The 19801-nt window shown below is 38.7% G+C and overlaps 1 protein-coding gene across 3 annotated transcripts in view; it reads left to right on the forward strand.

Annotated features, from left to right (window-relative positions):
• TOPAZ1 (testis and ovary specific TOPAZ 1) overlaps nucleotides 1–10559 on the forward strand; it is a 66399-nt gene extending 55840 nt beyond the window's left edge. For all 3 annotated transcript variants that reach the window (XM_072651092.1, XM_072651089.1, XM_072651091.1), the window contains 4 exons: nucleotides 1685–1849; nucleotides 4607–4810; nucleotides 5321–5504; nucleotides 10266–10559. In XM_072651092.1, the coding sequence (XP_072507193.1) occupies nucleotides 1685–1849; nucleotides 4607–4810; nucleotides 5321–5504; nucleotides 10266–10479 (767 nt within the window). In that variant the 3' untranslated portion in view covers nucleotides 10480–10559. The remainder of the gene's footprint in view (nucleotides 1–1684; nucleotides 1850–4606; nucleotides 4811–5320; nucleotides 5505–10265) is intronic.
• The last annotated feature ends 9242 nt before the right edge of the window (nucleotides 10560–19801 follow it).

Consider the following 19801-nt stretch of genomic DNA (forward strand, 5'->3'; position numbering starts at 1 on the left):
AGAGAGAGAGAGAGAGAGAGCGCCAGGAACTGGAGATGGGAGCCCAGACTAGAAAGGTAGCCAAGGAAACTTGTCAGCAGGAGACAGCCAAAGATGGAAGGAGTGGAAAAGATTTAGGATGAAGGCAAGTACCTTGTGCTTGTACCACAGGTATTCCAGGAGGTGACTTTGGACTGGAACATGGTAGGGGTCGGTGAAGGGAATGAGAACAAAAGACCAGGCATTGGTGGTCTTGGCATGTAGTTTTCATGAGGATCCCCGGGGTTCAGAATACCTAGGATGCTGAGGGTTTGACTAGGGGAAAGTGTATTAATCCTACACACAAATACCTTATAGAAGTCCCCCTCCCCACTGTTCTCCTGTGATCTCATTCCTCAAGAATCAGTATAACTCCCATCTGCTTATCCTATCAAACCACTTTGAAATCTCATTTCCAAGTACCAGCCCACCCCTTTGTACTGACTCAGGATTGCACAGCCCACCAGCATCAGTACACAACTGTGAGTGGAGAGCACCTGGTGTGGGAAATCCCTCTACCATCTGGCAAACTGTGACTCAGTAGATTAGTTCTGGCGAGTAGCCTGAGACAGCGATGAAAGGAATGCCTCCCTTCCAAATTTCCCTATTTACAGTTACGGGACCAGCTCTTTCTGTCCCTCCTCAGGTTTGTAACGTGAAAAATACACTCAGCTCTTGACTACCCTTCACATAACTCACAAATATCAAAGACTGGTTTGGAACCTAGCTCTTCCTGATGTTGAGACCATTACTTTATTTTACCGTATCACACTGTCTTGCAGTATACATGTCAGTAATTGAACTGTTTCTATTTGTTATTCCTTGGCATCTAGAATGGGTGCACATATCACGCACACACAACACATGTGCGCGCACACACACACAGACACACCCCTTACTGTGATTGCTTCTTGACTTTCCGAACAAATGGTTTACATATGATTTTCACTGTGCATTCTTTCATCTGATCCTCACAGTGGTTCTGTGCCCATGGACAGCAGGTTCTTCCACCATTCTGCGGAGGAGATCACTAAGGTTCAGAGGCTCACTTGCCCACCTTTTTATAACGACTACTTAGTGGCAAAATTGAGGAATCAAAGCCAGATACTTGGAGCCTCATGTCCTTCCTTCTGTATCATGTTGTATGCGTGTCTAAACACACTGCCATGTGACTGTTATCGCTTTCAACGTACAGCTGCAGGTTTTCTTTCTTGATAGTCTGTGACTTCCTAGGAGAAACGTACACCTCCATTTGTGCCTCCCGTTCACTATAATGGTTGGAAAAAATATCCAGATGTAGGAACTCAGAGTTCTGTTTTAACATTGTGTTATTCACGTCCCAGTAAATATTTTTGTTTTTACCGTAGGAATGCGATATTAAAAATTTAAATTGTCTGATATCAGTGAAAAACTGCAGAGTACTTTTTAATGAGAACAATCTCTGTGTTTAGAGTAGTGGCCGCTGCATATAGTTCTGCTGTATGAATTGCTTCTTAACGATGGAAGCTTATTTTGATTAAGCATCAATTAAAATTTTGCTGTTTTCTTCAAGAAGAAATTTATAAAATGTTTGCAGAAATTGTTGTACTGTGGATAATTGAATTGTAATAGCCTTAATTTTCATGGGTGGAATATTGATAATTAAATACTTTTTTCTTCATTGCAGAGTCAGAATGGATAATAAACACACCACTGTGGCCCTGTGATAGGATGGATGTCCTCAACAGACATAACCTGCTGTGTACAATTGCACATGAGATCTTGGCCAAGAGCCTTTACCGACAAACGTTTGAAGTTCTCCAGAACTTACCCGGTTTCCAAAATTCTCAAGGTATGTTTGGAAAAATCCGTGTCTGTTATCTCCACTTTAGATCTGTTCTTATTTTGAGACTAATTCTTAAACTCATTCCCTCATTTTGTTCAATAACTGATTAATTTATCACTTTTTTAATAAATTAAATCATGCCCTCATACTTAGATTAAAATTTAAGATATGTTTATCTTTATTTTAAATTGGTCTTCATTCATCAGTGACTTTTAATACTAGCTTCCTTTTCAGTTTTCTCTTTCCTAGACTCTCCATCAACTAGGAAATCTATAAATAGAATGTTTAAATGTCCTAGGATTTGATATTTAAAGAAACATTTTTATAAATTGAGCAAGCCTGTAACATCAGTAATTATCCCAATGTCTGTTGTGTAAAAAATTTAAATAGTCTCAAAGTTGGGTATACTTCAGAAAATTTAAGGGTGACAATGCTGAGTTCAGTTTTATGGTTAGTTACACTATGTTTTCAGTGTTACTGGTGCTTTAATTTTTGAAAGTTTAATCAGTTGTAACAAAATGGATTAGAACTTACAAAAATAGAGGAAACTAGAGCATAAAAAGAATTGAGATTTTTCACTTGACTTCAGACCCTTCCCTCATTTTCAGAACAGGACATAGCCCTTTCACAGGTGTCCTTCAACCCTTTCCTCCCGTCTCCTCCATGATTGGTCCCATTGCCTTTCTTCTCTTGAATTCCACCCACTTAAATGATTCCTTCCCCTCAATCTGTTTGCAGAAATTCTCAAGCCTCACGTATCTTTGAAGACATCCTTCCCTTGACCCTGCTGTCTCTTTAAGCTTCCTTCATCTTTTCTGTCTCTTTACTCAGCTGCCTCCTCTTCATTAGCCAGTCAGTTACTCCTCCTCCTGCACAAGATGGCTTCTGAACCCAGGGTGGTACTGATAAAACTTTCCTCCAGAGTTTCCTCTGACCTTCTCTTTTCTAAGTGGAGTGAAGCTGACTCATGTCGAGGGCCTCCACATAAATACCAGAGGGCTCTCAGCTGTCATGAGGCACCAGGCCTATAAAATAGAGGCAGTTTAATTAAAACCAAAAAGCCCTTACCACAGATGAACCTGTAAGTGATCAGAGCAGCACCCCTTGTTAGGGGATCCCTTTGTAGTCCTCCAGACTCAACAGTTCTTCCTTGTGCAAAGAAAGTCTCACAGTTGCTAGATACTCCACTTTCCCAATCCTATAGAGTGTCCATAGTGCTAGGGAAAAAGGAAGGCACAGATTCAGTTCTCAAGTGCTGATGACAAAGGACTTGGTTTGACTCCTGCTCCTGCCACTTCTCTTCAGCAAGTCCCTTGACCTCTCTGGGCCTCAGTTTCCTCTTCTATAAAATAAAGGGATTAGGAGTTGTGAACTGATCCAACCATCTGGAAAACAATTTGGAACTATGCCCAAAGGGCTATAAAATTGTGAGTACCCTTTGACCCAGCAATATCACTTCTTAGGTCTGTATCCCAAATAGATCATACAAATGGGAAAGGACACACATGTATAAAAATATTTATAGCAGCTCTTTTTGTGGTAATTGAGGGATGCCCATCCATTGGAGAATGGCTGAACAAATCGTGGTATATGAATGTGATGGAATACTACTGTGCTATAAGAAGTGATGAATAAGAGGACTTCAGAGAGGCCTGGAAAGACTTATATGATCTGAAGCTGAGTGAAAGGAGCAGAACCGGGGAAACATTGTACAGAGCAATAGCCACACTGTGTGATGACCAACTTTGATGGCCTTAGCTCTTCTCAACAATGCAAGGATCTAAGACAATTCCAAAAGACTTATGATGGAAAAAGCCATTCACATCCAGAAAAGAACTTGGGAGTATGAAAGCAGATGGAAGCATACTATTTGCTCTCCTTTTCTTTTGTTGTTTTATTTCTTCTTTCTCATGGTTCTTCCCATGAGTTCTATTTCTTTACATCATGACAAATGTGAAAATGTTTAATATGAATGCCTAAGTAAAGCCTATATCAAATTGCACATCATCTTGGGGCAGGGGGAGGAGACAATGGGAGAGAAAATTCAAAACTCAAAATCTTGTGGAAGTGAATGTTGAAAAATAAAAATAACTAAATTATAAAAAAAAGAAATTAAATGAGAGGATTAGACTTGATGTCCCGCAAAGATCTCTTCCAGCTCTGATTCTGTAATCTTCCTATCTTTACCACTGTCCTCTCTGAGGTTGCTTTGGTTTCCTGAAGCCCCTCCATAGAGAAGCTTCCTTCTAGAGAACCAAATTTCTTTGTTACTTATGACCAGCTTATCTTTGACCTCTCAACTCTTAACTGTCTTCCCAATGGGAAGCTTTCTCTTTCTCCAGCTTTCTTTTAAAAGTCTAGCATGTAGCTCAGATATATATTTAGATTTTAATCATTGGTCAGTCATCTTCATTGTAGGGTTCTCAGGGCCAGATGGTTCATACCTTGTGAAAGAAGTAACCCTTATGAAGGAAATTCTACACCTTGTTAAGGATTGGGGGGTGGGGAGGAAGAGGCCGAGAGATAAGGCATCAATGCCCTAAACAAGGCCCTACATAAAAGTTTAGGCACCACCATATAGGTACATAGAATTAAATAGTTATGGTACAGTCAAGAGTGCTATGGAGATCAAGGTGACATCCCTGTGGCCTAAAGCAGCATTCTCATACTTAGGGGGTGGGGGTGATTTGAGGGCTGGTTATGGTTATCCAAGGGGAGAAATGAAATCAGTTTAGTAAATTTGATCTCTTTTCTTCATTTCAGAAACTGTGGAGGTCTCCCAGTACAGTCTTCTTTTTAACAAGCTTCTAGATGCTTGTATAGAGAGCAATAGTCTGGGTGTATCATCCTCTGTAGCAGAATTCATGTTTTCAAAGAACATCCCTATTGATTTTTCTTTTCTCAGAAGATTAATTACTGCTTTAGGGAGAAGTTGTTTATGGCCAAAAGCCAGAGCCCATTACAAAAGTAAGTTACAGTTGAAATCCACATGAATCTGAAAGTCTCAGATGTATCATTTATATATTTGATGTCTTTTGAACTATTATATTTTAAGGTACATTTGCCAGTTTTGAAATCAAATTTTTATTTTATTAAAATAAGAAGATATATAGATGGAGTTTTGGACTATATGTATAATACCAGCCTAAGAAAAAGGTGTGAATTTATAATAGAGAATTAAGTTTAAAGGACTCAGCAATTTTTTTTTTTACAGAAAAATGTTTGCTACTTCATTTTACATTAAAAAATTTGTAAATTGGCTTCTTTTAAATGTACCAGAAAGAATTACTTAAAAGAGGCTTTCATAAAATATTTTTATGGACAGTGGCATCACTTTGTAATGCAAATAATTGATCCTAATGTATATTTTAGATGTTTGGATTTTTGTATTCGCATTTATATGTGTGTTTGTGTTATCTATAGATATAAAGTTTTTGTGATATTTGGCCTATAATGAATGTATTATTTAACTTGCAGGTGCTCTGTCACTGGGCTGTTATCCACCATTGGAGGGAAATTTATACCGAAAACTTCTGATGATTCCTTCATACCTGTCTGAGATTGAAATGCTGTTAGCTATTGAAATTTTTCTAGTGTCTAATGCCAGTAGCATTCAGAGTCCTGGTGCTTCTCCACAGACGCTACAAATAGTACTGAAAAGGTTTGTAGACCTTGAATATTACATTGGAAACAGAGAAGTTGAGTAGAGGCCATAGGAGCCTAGAGCAGATGGTGACAAAATTCATCGGTAAAATGGAAAGAGCCCAGGAAACCCTCAGAGCATCACTTACCGTCTGTGTGACCTTGGGCAAGTCACATGGGCTCTGGCTCAGTCTGTAAAATGAGTAGCTTGTCCTCGATGATTCCTAAGGTCCCATCAAGCCAAGTACCTATAAAATGCTTGGAGATGGTGTGGAGAGCGTTCAAGTTAGGTATAGACACTTTTGAGTACACTGGCTTTAGATTCTTTTTAAAATTTGATTATCAACTCAATTTTTAGGTTTGGATACAGGAGAGAATTCGTAGAGAAAGTAACATTTGACCTCATCTTTGAAACATAGGTAAGAAATAGAACAGGGAGATCTGAGATGAAGAGAACAGTTGAGCAAGAAAAGGTAGGAAAGTATTGGGATGTTCAAAGAACTTTACAGTCCAGTTTGGCCAGAACAAAGGATCCATGAAGGAGGATGGAAAGGTAGATTGGGGCCAGTGACTGGAGAGCCGTAAATGCTACATTGAAGTGTCTGGGCTATTTTTTATAGGCAGAGAGGAACCTTTAAAGGTTTACGATCACAGACGTCTTTAAGGAAATTGATATGGAACAGACTAGAGACAGGAAACTCAGTTATTAAAATTCCCAAAGTCACGATGAAAGCCTGACTAGAGAGGTAGAAATGGGAATGCAGGCTGAGAGAGCTGACAGGGCTTGTTGATGTTGGAATTTTGTTTGGATTTATTGTGTTATGAGCCAGATTCCCAGAGAAAGCTGACCAGTGACCATATTCTGTCCTCGACGTTCCGTTCATAGCTCTCATAGTCTAATATATTTTAATTGGAAACCCCCCCCAGTCAAAAATGTTTCCTTATGACCCTATTTGAATAGAACAAAAGGGACTGCACGCTAAGTGTTCATATTTCATTTTCTTTCTCCAGTTTGACTACATGTTCATCTCTGGACAGCTGACAAGCTTCTCTAGAGTTGCTGATTTTAGCAATTAACAGCTCATACACTGAAGCAGCCCTAGTAGGGAAGGCAAATGTACACAAAGAAATCATGAAATGCTCTATCAGGGAATGAAATGATTCTCCTTCCTCCCCCTCTATTAGATGTTATAACTTTAGGAAACTAAATTTCCCATGAATAGGGTCAAAATGATAAGAGATTCCTTAAAAGACAGCAAAATAGAATCTTGAATAATCCCCTCATTTATCGTCAAACAAGGTTAAAAATAAGAGCATCCATAGTGTTTGCTGCTGTCATGAAGTATGTCTCACACCAAACAAATGGAAAAGGGAATCCCTGTAGATGGCCTGGCCCTCCAGATACTCCTGTTTGCAGATGATAAATTGATTGCCTTATGCCTTGGAGTATTGAAGTGTCTTTATGAGATCCATAATCACTCAAAAAAGAGTGAAGCCTAATTAGCCACACAGGAAAACCCAAGTGGATGAAGTTTATCCAACTATGGCATTCTTTCACTGCAGCTGTTCCAGCAGAACATATCTTGGACAGGCTTTGGTCAGTGAACTGGATCCAAAACTGAGCAGGAAGAGGAAAGTGAGCTGAATTACCTTTGGAAAATTGTACAGAGGTCTTTAACAGTTTTTAATAATTTTAGCAATTCTAAGTTTTCCCATCTTCTTAACAGTAGTATTCTTTAGGGGAAGCTTTATGGCCTTGAATCCTGGAACATTACAATCTGTAGATAATTAAAGTTCAAACCCAGGGCCATTCAAAAGGCAGTGGAAGGGCAAACAGTTGATGTGAGTAGGATATAGTCTATTCCTAGTAAAGAATTGCAGAGAAAATGTTAACAGAGATAGAAGACCAAAAAAGACCAGGTGGTGAGAATAAGAGAAAACAGGAACAATGCGGCTCCATTAGTATGTTCATACTCTAAAGAGAGCCATAGAAAGGCCCTCAGCCCATTTGGTAGAACCTCTGGGAAAGATTTCTTGCAGGACGTGACCAAGAGAAGCCCAGGATACCAGAGAATGGAAGATGGTTGTCTACCCCATTGGACAGAACACTAATAACAAGGGGCAATGACTGACCTCTCTGGGGAATGTTCGGTTTTATGGGATGTAGTAATTCTCCATTTTCTTTTCAGGGAATGTTCTCTAGTTACAAACATCTATTTTCTTCACTCCATGCTGTGCTCAAAACAAGTCTTGCTGGGACTCAATAGTTCTCACCCCAGCCTTTTGACTGTACTCATTAGTATTATCATGGCAGCTCCTGAGTAAACTGACTGTTCTTTGGCCTGTAAATCTGTCCTGTGCCAGGATTGTCTTCTGCAACACCACCATCTTAAGTCTTCCCCTTCAGCATGTTTATCTTGTTGCCTTTTTGCCTTTGTTATTTTCCTTAGACTTTTTGTAATTTTAGGCCTTAGAAAATTGGACTAAGGCTGCTATGTGTAGAGTTCTGTGTATATGCTGACCATGCACATCTTCCCACTCCCCCATACAAATCATCCACTGTCACTATTTTAACAGAATCATGGACTACTGTATTCCCATCATTTGAAGACACTGAAATCCATAAGATATTAAGAATCTTGTCCAATTTAGTAATAGATTTAGGACCAGAATCATGTTTAATTCCTTGTCCTATGTTCCTTCCTATCATTGTACCATGTTGCTTCTCATTTTGTATGCCAGTTCTTTCAGATCTGATGACCAAAATCATCTTAGGGGATTCCTCAAAAAATTGCATTTGTCTTTCATGACCTATGATTCATACTTTTGGGGTTCTGTCTGATTTATCTCCAAACAACAGGACTGGCTTCTCCCAGAAGAAAAAGTTTCTTTTGTTTTCTTGCCTCTGCTTGGGAGTCACTGTTGTCCTAAGAGAGGCAGGCCTCAAATCTGTCAAGGCAATTCTACTGGGCCAAAGGAAAACTAGCCGACAGATCAACAGTTACTAAGAGAAGAAAGTAATAAAATATTTCTATCCAGAAGTCATAATTTTGTGGGATGGAGGAAACCTACTACCGAGTATGACTACTATTCCAATTAGTGGTATAGTCATACATTATGGTTTGGTGTCAGTCCTTTTTTCAGTAGGTTCAGACAAACTAGAAACTTAATGTTTCATTTGTCTAACCAACAGTGCTATGACTTTTTAATTTAAATGCTCATTTAAAACTAAAAATGGTGAAGGTAGATTGGAGAAAGAAGAGTCTAGGAGCAGGGTGACAAATCAGAAGGCTATGGTCATAGTCACCAGTAATCTCAGAGTGGGAAGGGATTGAGAGGCTGGCCTCTCTAACATCTGCCTTGACATTATACCTAAAAAAGATTCATCCAGACTCTGCTGGAAGACCTCTCTTCGGGGGAACCAGGTACTTCCTCAGGTAATTAATTCCACATTGCAATAGCTCTAATTGTTAGGAAATTTTTCCATTCCTTCCAACATGTAGTTGTCTCTTTACAACATGTCCTCATCTGTTGCTCTACCTTCTGTGACCAAGGAGGAGTCTCTTCCATGGAGTAGCCCTTCAGATACTTGACATGCAATGCTATCCCTACTCTAAGTGTTTAAATTCCTGGTTCTATCCATTGAGCCTTATAGGACAAGAACTCCAATGACTTTCAACTGTCCTCCTGCTTTTTTCTGGATGCTTTCCAGTTGCATCAGTGGCGTCCTGGTCTGGCCAGAGCCAGACACCATAGGATTCTCACCTCCCTTGTATTGGACGTGTTGCCTCTTTAAATGTAGTCCATTTGGTTAGCAGTCATCGAGAATTTATGAAGCACTTACTAAGTGCCAGACACTGTGTCAGCATAAGATCACAGGTGTTTTGGCCTCCACATCACATTGTTGTCTCATCAAACTTGAAATACACTAAAGCCCTCAGATCTTTTTAAGACAAACTGTTGTAGGATTTGGAAGCGTAAGATTTACCTTTTTCCCTATTAAATCACATTCAGTCCAGTGTTTTAGGCTGTCAGGATCTTGAGACCTTCATCCAGTGTGTTAGCTAGCTCTTTTTCCCCCAGCTTTGTGTGCAGATTTGAAAAGCATGTCATCCAAGACAGACATTAATGAAAACAGCACTGGACAGATCCTTGGGTCTTCACTGGAGCTTTTATTTCCTATTATGATGTAAAGTGTCCATCAGTCCATGAATGACTACTTGTTGAGAGATGATAAAGGACAGGACTAGGATGGTTTGTTGTGTGAGTGGAGACAGTGGAAAAGATCCAGCAGTCGTAATGAGATAGAATTTATCTGCAAGCACCTAGAAGAGTGTTATATTAATAATTCGTGTAGTACCGCAAGCATTAAGGTGCACTTACCAAATTTGAAGCAGTCCTAGATTTCTAACAGTGATGAAATAACATTTATATTCTGCACAATAGTTTACAAAGTGCTTTCACATTCATTATCTCAAGTGAGCATCCCCTCCAGTCTGTCAAACAAAGAGGACAGCATCCTCCTTGTAGCGGAGTAGTAGACAGTATACCTGGGGTGGACAAATCCCGATTCCACTAGTCCCTAGTTTTCTGTGGCCTTAGCCTTCATTTTACAGATGAGGGAAAAGCTACAATGAGATGAACTAACTTGCCTGAGATCTCTTCCTCCTGCTCCAGGGCTTTTTCCACCACATCCAGTTGTGTGATCATACTCTGGTTGTGGCGTCATAAAAGAAACTTCCTCTTACTTTTTGTGTTTGATAAAATGATCCTTTTACAGGTGCGAAGAAGACAAAGTACGAAACAAAGACGACTACCGGACGGCAGTGGAGAGACTCATCCTGGCGGCTCGCATATCAGACCCGAAGCTTTTCATTAAGCACATGACCGTAAATATTACCATGGAACAGGTTTATAGTTTGGAACATTGCTCTGCCCTGAAATGGTTGAAAGAAAATATGAAATGGGCTGGGAAGGTTTGGGTTTTTCAGTAACTATTAGGTTATAAAGACTTTTTTTTTAAGTTCCAGTAATCATTGTTGAAAATGAATGGTAATAAAGACAGTTCTTATGACGTCCAGACTTCTTGATTTATCTACACAGTACATTTAGCTATAGTAGCTTGCACACTTTTGACCACCACCATCCCTTTGGTTTGGACCTGTGATTTCACTGATGTAAAAACCTCCTGGGCTTGGAAATTCCTCATCCTATAAAAAAGTTAACATTGTTATTGACCTATGAAATTTAACTGGTTCACTTACGAATCAGTCTCTTATAGCAGTTCCCACCTTCTGCTTTTTATTGGGCTTATAATAGAACTAAGTAATTTCCCATTTATCTGGATTCCAAATAATCTGAATACTCGAAAAGCTAAGTTTTTTATACACACCATTTTCACAGAGGTAAATAAGCTAATGTCGGCCTTTTCTTTGTAATTTTCAAAGAAGACTTTCAGAGTATGTTTCACAGGCTAAGTGAAGCCTCTTCCTCCACCTTTTGCATTTTCCAGTCCTGCTGACCGAGTTGTAGAAGGAGCAGAAAAGATCATTTCATCCAACTTAATGCTTATGGTTGAAATCTTGTTACAATAGGAGGGCTGTCCGGTGCAGTGGACAGAACATGAGACTTGAATTCCTTGAGGCTTGGGTTCAGATAGGTCCTCTGAGCTTGACTGGAAGATCTCAAGCTCCTTTCAATTCAAATCTTTGATCCTGTGATCTGTTTTAATTCTGCCTTCAATGATGGTTTAAATTAAGAAAGCTTTCTTATTTTAAGGCAAAATCTTCCTCCCTTCTGAGTTTACCTGACAGTCCTTTCTTTTCCCTTCCTTGATTATGAAGTGTCATCCTTATTGCCTAGTACTTTTCCAGCAAAACATTACAAGTTCCTTCATCCTCTCCTTGAACTTTGATTCCGAATTTCCTCAGCATCCATTCCTCTCTGGCAATATTGGAGAGTTTTGATGGTCCAGGACAACACAGTGTGCTGGGTGGTGTCTCACCACTGCAGAATGCCATGGTGCTCTTGTTCCTCCTCTTGTTTTGGACATTTTACTTCTATTTGTTAGTCTGAGATTACATTAGCCTCTTCAGAAGTGGCATCACACTCTCAAAGGCCTACCTACCTTCCAGGTGAGTAAAATCATCAGGTTTTTGTCACATGAAATGCCAGTGAGGCACTGCTTCCCTATCCCATGTTTGCATGGCTCATTTTTTTTGAACTTCAATTCAGGACTTTAAATTTAAACCTACTAAGTTCTTCATTATTAGATTTGGCTCATAATTTAAACTTGTTGAGATCTTTTGGATCCAGTTTTAAAATCCATATTGCCTTCCTCCTCAAATTCATGTTAAAAACACACTTGACCCTGGAAAGTATCAAAGAAATTTTATTGAAGTAGAGTTCAGAGGAACTGAATGCCTTGGCCAAGGTGAATTCTACCCTTCTTCAGGAAGGGAGAGAGAGAGAGATACAGAAGTGAGGGCATTTTTATAACAGAGCAGGACATATCCTTCCATCAGAGGACGGATTGGTCAGTTCTCTTTTGGGTCACAATCTTTTGACATGCCCACCATACATCTTTAACAAGTGCAGTTGTATTTTTAGGTGGCCCCTTACAATGATTTCATGTTCTCTCTGATAGGCTGTTCCTCAAACAGCTTGTCAAGCCTGCACACAAGTTTCTGACCATGCTAGGTCACAACTCTGTGGAAATAAAGCCTCTTCCTTGTTTCCCACAAATTCCCCCCTTTTTTCTTTATTAAAATTTCTGTTTCCACACCTAAATATAATCAGTATCTCCTCACTTTCTTTCCCATATGAATTCTTCCCTTCATCTATCTCCCATTTATGACTGTGGGAAGGGAGCAAAGTTGACCAATGCATTGACAAATTACAAAGGGGCAGGCCCCTTGTTATAAGTACAGATACAGAGACTCAGAAGAAAAAAGCAAATTAATGAATTGTCCTTTTAGGAGTTCCACCTCATACAGTAGTTGCGGCGGGGTGGGGGGGACATCATCTGATGGAGTTTTCAGGTCTGGATGCTCATTCAAGCCGTCTTCAGCAAAGCATCTCAGCATCGTCTTCCCTGTGTCTTCTTGTGGTAATCCAGATGTCCTTGATACAATTTTAGATTACCATTCCTAAGCCTTATGCCCTTATCATCCTTACAAAATCAAAACTGGAACTTGGCCATTGCCATGTGTAAGAAATTCACCTTAGAACCCAGTTTTTACGTTGATCCAGTATTCATTCCCCCATCAGGAGGATGCAACTTCACCGAGGAATTAATAACAGGCTCCAGTACATACATAAATACAATAAGGAGTCATTTTGAACACAGTACATATCCCATCATAAAACAATTCTAACTTCTGGCCATGTGACTTCTGGCCACTTTTAAAGCATTTAAAAGATGGACCACAAACCATAATAATCCATTTCGGATAGGATTATAATTTCACATTGGCTGAGGAGCATCTTTAAAGCAAGTCTTAAGTACCTTGCATGCCTTTCTATACTTATTCTAGTTCCTGATTATTTAAGATCATGTTATTGCTCTAATAGGTGTACATCTGTTTCCCAAGATTCTCTATCCCTTTTCTAACCATGCTCAGTCTAAAAGAATGAGTTACACATGATAAATTCAAATAGTAACTTCAATTTATGTTCGTGAAATGAATTCAAATCAAAATGGAAACATTTAAACTTTTCCACCAATGCAAAATATTGCCAGGGGTTACCTGCCTTTAACAAACTACACTGAAATTCTTTTCCCCAAACTGAAGATGTCTCTGATTTTGTCTCAGTAATTAATTCAGTCAATTTGATCAATACCCAATTGCTCTTACATCACTTTGAAACCTTCAAGGACCTTATCAAGTTGGGACCTTTGTCTCTTACCTCAAAAGAGTTTTAGTCCCATTTTTTTAAAGGGCTCTGAAAAACCTCATTTTGAAAGCTCCTTGGATTTTTTTCATTGATGTGACTAGAGGCCTTTAAGCTTTTCCTTATTACTATGCCCTATCAATCCAGTTCTCCAGGCTACTGGCCACTCCCATCAAGACCATTCCTGGAACCCCCAGATCACTTAAGAGTCACCTCTGAACACCTTCCTCAGTCCCTCTGTGAATCAGACCCATGAATGTGCTCAGACTCTACCCACCCCGCTTACATTAGCATTATAAAACCCTTTTCAGAGGAACACAATGGGCAAACTGAGCCAGGAGGATCCCATCCCAGGTTGAGAACAGGATTGTCCCCTTAGGCAAACTTCTGCCTGTAACAGTCACATTTTTTTCTCTGAGTAGAACATAATTAGTAATGGTCATGGTGGCTTTCACATCAGATGGCAGATTTCACTAATCAAAAACTTTATCAGGACTTATATCTTAAATCTTAAATTTGTCCTAAAAGACAATCATAAGAGATTATTTATCACCAAAACAAGTTCTTTACTTAGGAACTCCATATATGAAAGGTTTACACTTTACAGAGACTACAACTTTAACAAAGTGAGTTCACCCAAGTCTGAGGCCCCACTGCTTTCTAGCCTCAGATGCTATCATCACTTGGGTGATGCTTTCACCACTTGGGTGATGCTTTCAAGCTTTTCCAGCCCTGGGGGCCCGGTGTGGGGCTGGCACCCCTCCTTTCCTTCGACAATACGAAAGAGTTAACATTTTTTTTTTCCTAGACTTTTCCCAGCTCTAAGTTCAGATTAGGTTTTAAGAAGTTCTTCAGTAATAATGACTGGATTTTGAAGGTGAATGAGAAGACCGCCATGAGGCTGTCTTAAGTTTATCACAGAGCTTCCTGGAGCCATAAAATTCCTGGTCTCCTTTATCCTCCAACCCCCATAAAATCTCAAGTTATTATAATAAATTAGCTTGCAAATATAAATTTGGTAGGCTTCCAAAAAAATCATACAAAAGATTTTACAAAGCATTTCTTCATACAACAAATATTTTCCTCTCTTAAAAACAGTTTACAATCTATCACAAAACCCTCTTGAATCTAATTGACAAAATTACAAGAAAAGATCTAAAACCAAGACCTTTGCATATTTACCAAGTTTCCTTTCACAAACATACTTTTGGAAATGCTTGATTTATTGCAAGAACAATTTTTGTTAAAACTTCCTTCTTATTAGCAGAAATAAACTTTTTAACATACTTAATACATCCTTAGATGGAACAGGCTTGAAAATCACACACACACATTCAAGGAGTCTCATTTTCTCAATAGGAATTCTACAACACAGAAACTCTTATACAGAATTCATAACCCATTCATCATTTCTTTAACAATGCAATTCCTAATAAAGCATTTAGATAAATTACTTTTTCAACAACGTATCTCATTACATATTCAAAATTTAAAGCAACCCATTATCCCATGTGAATGCTTTTTCACATCACCTTGCACAGAAATTCATTTCCATACCACCACATAGGGCACACACTATCACCTGATAATCATTTAATATAACTTTTTTTATTATAAAAATTTGCTATAAAAGAAAAAGAAGGATAATGTCATATTTCTTAACAGAAGGAAAGAACTTCCTTTGCTCTTCTGGATTCCAGGAATGAATCAGTATCTGACAGCCAATCATGTGATCACTAGGTGCTGAAAGCAGGTCTTAGGAGTAATAAGGTAAGGGAATTTTTCTTTTTCAGAAAGGACATATCGAAATTGGGAAATGGAGTTAGGAAGATCCTACCCATGCCTTGTCCAAGGTCTTCAAAACTCTCCCCAAATATCCATGTTCAGCAGTTCTCAGCCTGCAGTCCGTGTCATTTGAGTTTATGATAAGTCAGACAACTTATTCCTGTAATCAGAGCTTAAAACAATGGTAAATTGTAGTCTCATAAAGTCTTAAATAGCAAATAAATATTGACTTGGTGTCCTTCCAGGTAGAGTCATCTCAGAATTTGATTGAGCTATTAATTTTCAAATCAAGTTTCAGGATTCTTGTGTCTTCTTAAAATACTTCCTCACACCTTCACAATTTATTAAAACCATCTGCAACTGACACAAAGGTTCCCAAACCTTATCTGCCTTTCATATTTCCAATCCAACCTTTTATTTATCTTTCCAAATCTCGCAATCCCATTACTCAGATTATCCAGCTTTCCTTTACATTTTAACCATAACTGTCTGCACTGGAATCCCATTCCACTTTAAACAAAGCAAAGAGGTTAATGGCTAACCTTACAAACTGGTGGATTTATGTCTTGGTTTCACAAGCTTATTTATTCTTCCTTAATTAATACTCACTCTGGAAGAATGATAGACTTCAGGAATTAAATCTTTTTAGCCAAGATTTCAAATGGAAAATCTACCATTATGTAGCTTCAAATTATCTATTTCTATCACATCCTTTTAAAACCCCAGCCTATATATATAAAACAAAATCCAAATTTAAAAATTGTGACAATTACTTTAGATTACCATTGAGTCTAACATATGCCTATCCTTGTGTCTAGCACTTTACAGTCATAAATGCCAAATAACAATATCTTTTTCTGCTTAATTCTGACAGGAAGAACACTCCCAGATGCTGCTCTTTATTCCTTCAGTACAGATTTTTGATTTGAATCATATCAAATCAAGATTTATAATCACTAATGATAAACATTTTAACCCTTTTTTTAAATCAAGTGCTCTTAATACTTAAAAAAAAAACTTATTCATAACTTCACACAGTCCCTTGAAGGAACATGTGGCAACAATTCTCAGCTCTGAATAGCTTTTTTTTTTTCTCCGCATCCTTAAAGAGCCAAAATCCCATCTTCCCTTGAGGCTCACCAGACAAACAGCTCTCCCAATCCCATTCCAGCCCCTGTAGGAATTGCAGGCTACATACTAGGAAAAGCATACAAAGTTCTACAAAGAGTTTAAAATCACACCTGTTCTCAGGTTAGCTTAAAATATGCCAGTATTCTAAAACTAGGTTTTTAGAGCAGGCAGAGACCTAAGGAATTTAATTTAACACTGACAGGGTGTGGCCAATCTTCCCAAGCAGAAGCTTCCATAGTTTCAGAAGATTAAATAATTGACTGCCTATGTACTCACTCACCTTGTCTTCGTCTTTCAGAATCTAGAGAAAGGTAATGCTTCTAAAAGAAATCACTGACATTCTAAAGTGAATTTGCCATTTTAAACACATTGTCTGGTGACTTACTTTAAACATAAAGTACATATTTTACCTTTGAGATCTCATTAAATCAAAACTCAACTTTTTATTCCACACTGCCTACTTTCTTTTACTTGCTAATTTCCATTACAAGAAACTGATTTCAGTGAGAGAGGGAATGGCCTGCCCCTCCCCTATCTAAGGGGAAAAGACCTTCCCAGTTCCTGCAAAAAAAAGTTTTGAATCAGATTAACTAAAGAGTCTACCTAGCCCAGACAAAAGGCCTAAGTAATTTAATTCAATGCTGACAAAGTGTGACTTCCAAGCATGGAGCTTGGGAGCTTAATAACTAATAGTAATAATTACAAATCACACTAAACAATTTTAAAATTCAATAACCTTCCATAACTGTCTGTTGGTTTCCCAATCAAGCTAAACATTTTCTGAAGTGAGATAGGGAGAGGGGCAAGGGAGTAACTTCCCCTTGTGCACAAGGTTCAAGTACATGGACACTCTGCAGTCCCACCCATATCTTCCCCTCTTTTACATTTCAAACAAACTAAATACCTACCAATTTCTTTCAGCTTCTTTATTCCTTAAAAAAAAAAAAAAAAGAAAACTTAAAAGTTAAGAGGCTAACTATATATATATATATATATATATATATATATACATACACATTTGGGTGCAAAGAGCTTTTTATAATACATTTTTACCAATTTCCAGCAAAGTGCTGAAGAGGGAGGCACCTCAGCAAGACCCATCCTTCTCTGTGACAGTATAAGTCTAACTACAAGAGAGTATTCATTTTTTAAAATTTATTTGTTTAACTTTTCAACATTCATTTCCACAAAATTTTGGGTTCCAAATTTTCTCCCCATTTCTCCCCTCCCCACACCCCAAAACGCTGAGCATTCTAATTGCCCCTATCACCAATCTGCCCTCTCTTCTAACATCCCTCCCTTCCCTTATACCCATCTTCTCTTTTGTCCTGTAGGGCAAGATAACTTTCTATACCCCATTACCTGTATTTCTTATTTCCTAGTTGCAAGAACAATACTCAACAGTTGTTCCTAAAACTTTGAGTTCCAACTTCTCTTCATCCCTCCCTCCCCACCCATTCCCTTTGGGAAGGCAAGCAATTCAACATAGGCCATATCTGTGTAGTTCTGCAAATGACTTCCATGATAGTCGTGTTGTATAAGACTAACTATATTTCTCTCCATCCTATCCTGCCCCCCATTGCTTCTATTCTCTCTCTTGATCCTGTCCCTTCCCAAGAGTGTTGATTTCAAATTGCTCCCTCTTCGCACTGCCCTCCCTTCCATCATCCCCCCCCACCCTGCTCATCCCCTTCTCCCCCACTTTCCTGTATTGTAAGATAGGGTTTCATAACAAAATGAGTGTGCATTTTATTCCTTCCTTTAGTCGAATGTGATGAGAGTGAGCTTCATGTTTTTTCTCTCACCTCCCTTCTTTTTCCCTCCACTGAAAAGTCTTTTACTTGCCTCTTTTATGAGAGATAATTTGCCCCATTCCATTTCTCCCTTTCACCTCCCAATATATTTCTCTCTCACTGCTTAATTTCATTTTTTTAAAGATATGATCTCATCCTGTGTGTGTGTGTGTGTGTGTGTGTGTGTGTGTGTGTAATCCCACCAACTACCCAGATACTGAAAAGTTTCAAGAGTTACAAATATTTTCTTTCCCTGTAGGAATGTAAACAGTTCAACTTTAGTAAAGTCCCTTATGACTTCTCTTTGCTGTTTACCTTTTCATGCTTCTCTTCATTCTTGTGTTTGAAAGTCAAATTTTCTTTTCAGCTCTGGTCTTTTCATCAAGAATGCTTGAAAGTCCTCTATTTCATTTAAAGACCATTTCTTCCCCTGAAGTATTATACTCAGTTTTGCTGGGTAGGTGATTCTTGGTTTTAGTCCTAGTTCCTTTGACTTTTGGAATATCATATTCCATGCCCTTCAATCCCTTAATGTAGAAGCTGCTAGATCTTGTGTTATCCTGATTGTATTTCCACAATTAAATTGTTTCTTTCTAGCTGCTTGCAATATTTTCTCCTTGACCTGAGAACTCTGGAATTTGGCCACAATGTTTCTAGGAGTTTCTCTTTTTGGATCCCTTTCAGGAGGTGATCAGTGGATTCTTTCAATATTTATTTTGCCCCCTGGTTCTAGAATCTCAGGGCAGTTTTCCTTGATAATTTCATGAAAGATGATGTCTAGGCTCTTTTTTTGATCATGGCTTTCAGGTAGTCCCATAATTTTTAAATTGTCTCTCCTGGATCTGTTTTCCAGGTCAGTTGTTTTTCCAATGAGATATTTCACATTATCTTCCCTTTTTTCATTCTTTTGGTTTTGTTTTGTGATTTCTTGGTTTCTCATAAAGTCATTAGCCTCCATCTGTTCCATTCTAATTTTTAAAGAACTATTTTCTTCAGTGAGCTTTTGAACCTCCTTTTCTATTTGGCTAATTCTGCTTTTGAAAGCATTCTTCTCCTCTGGCTTTTTGAACCTCTTTTGCCAATTGAGTTAGCCTATTTTTAAAGGTGTTATTTTCTTTAGCATTTTTTGGGGTCTCCTTTAGCAAGGTGTTGACCTGCTTTTCATGCTTTTCTTGCATCTCTCTCACTTCTCTTCCCAGTTTTTCCTCCACCTCTCTTACTTGATTTTCAAAATCCTTTTTGAGCTCTTCCATGGCCTGAGACTATTGGATATTTATTTTGGATGTTTGGGATACAGAAGCCTTGACTTTTATGTTTTTCCCTGATGGTAAGCATTGTTCTTCCTCATCTGAAAGGATGGGAGGAGATATCTGTTTACCAAGAAAGTAACCTTCTATGGTCTTATTTTCTTCCCCTTTTTTGGGCATTTTCCCAACCAGTTACTTGACTTTTGGGTCCTCTGTCAAGAGTAGGGTATACTCTGGGAATCTGTAAAATCTCAGTTCCTCCAAGTTGGCACAATCAAACATGTACTGGTCTGGGTGCAGGGAGGAATTTTTGTGTCCAGAATCTTAGCAGAGTTTCCTCTCCATAGCCACCTGGCCTCCAGTTCCACTAAGCTAGCACTGGGGGTGTGGGGGTGGGGGGAATTCAGTCAAGCTGTGGGGGCAGGGCCGCCATTCAGTGCGAGACAAAGACCAGTACCCTCAGGGCC

This window comes from Notamacropus eugenii, chromosome 3 (genome assembly GCF_028372415.1).
Source record: "Notamacropus eugenii isolate mMacEug1 chromosome 3, mMacEug1.pri_v2, whole genome shotgun sequence".
NCBI lineage: Eukaryota > Metazoa > Chordata > Mammalia > Diprotodontia > Macropodidae > Notamacropus > Notamacropus eugenii.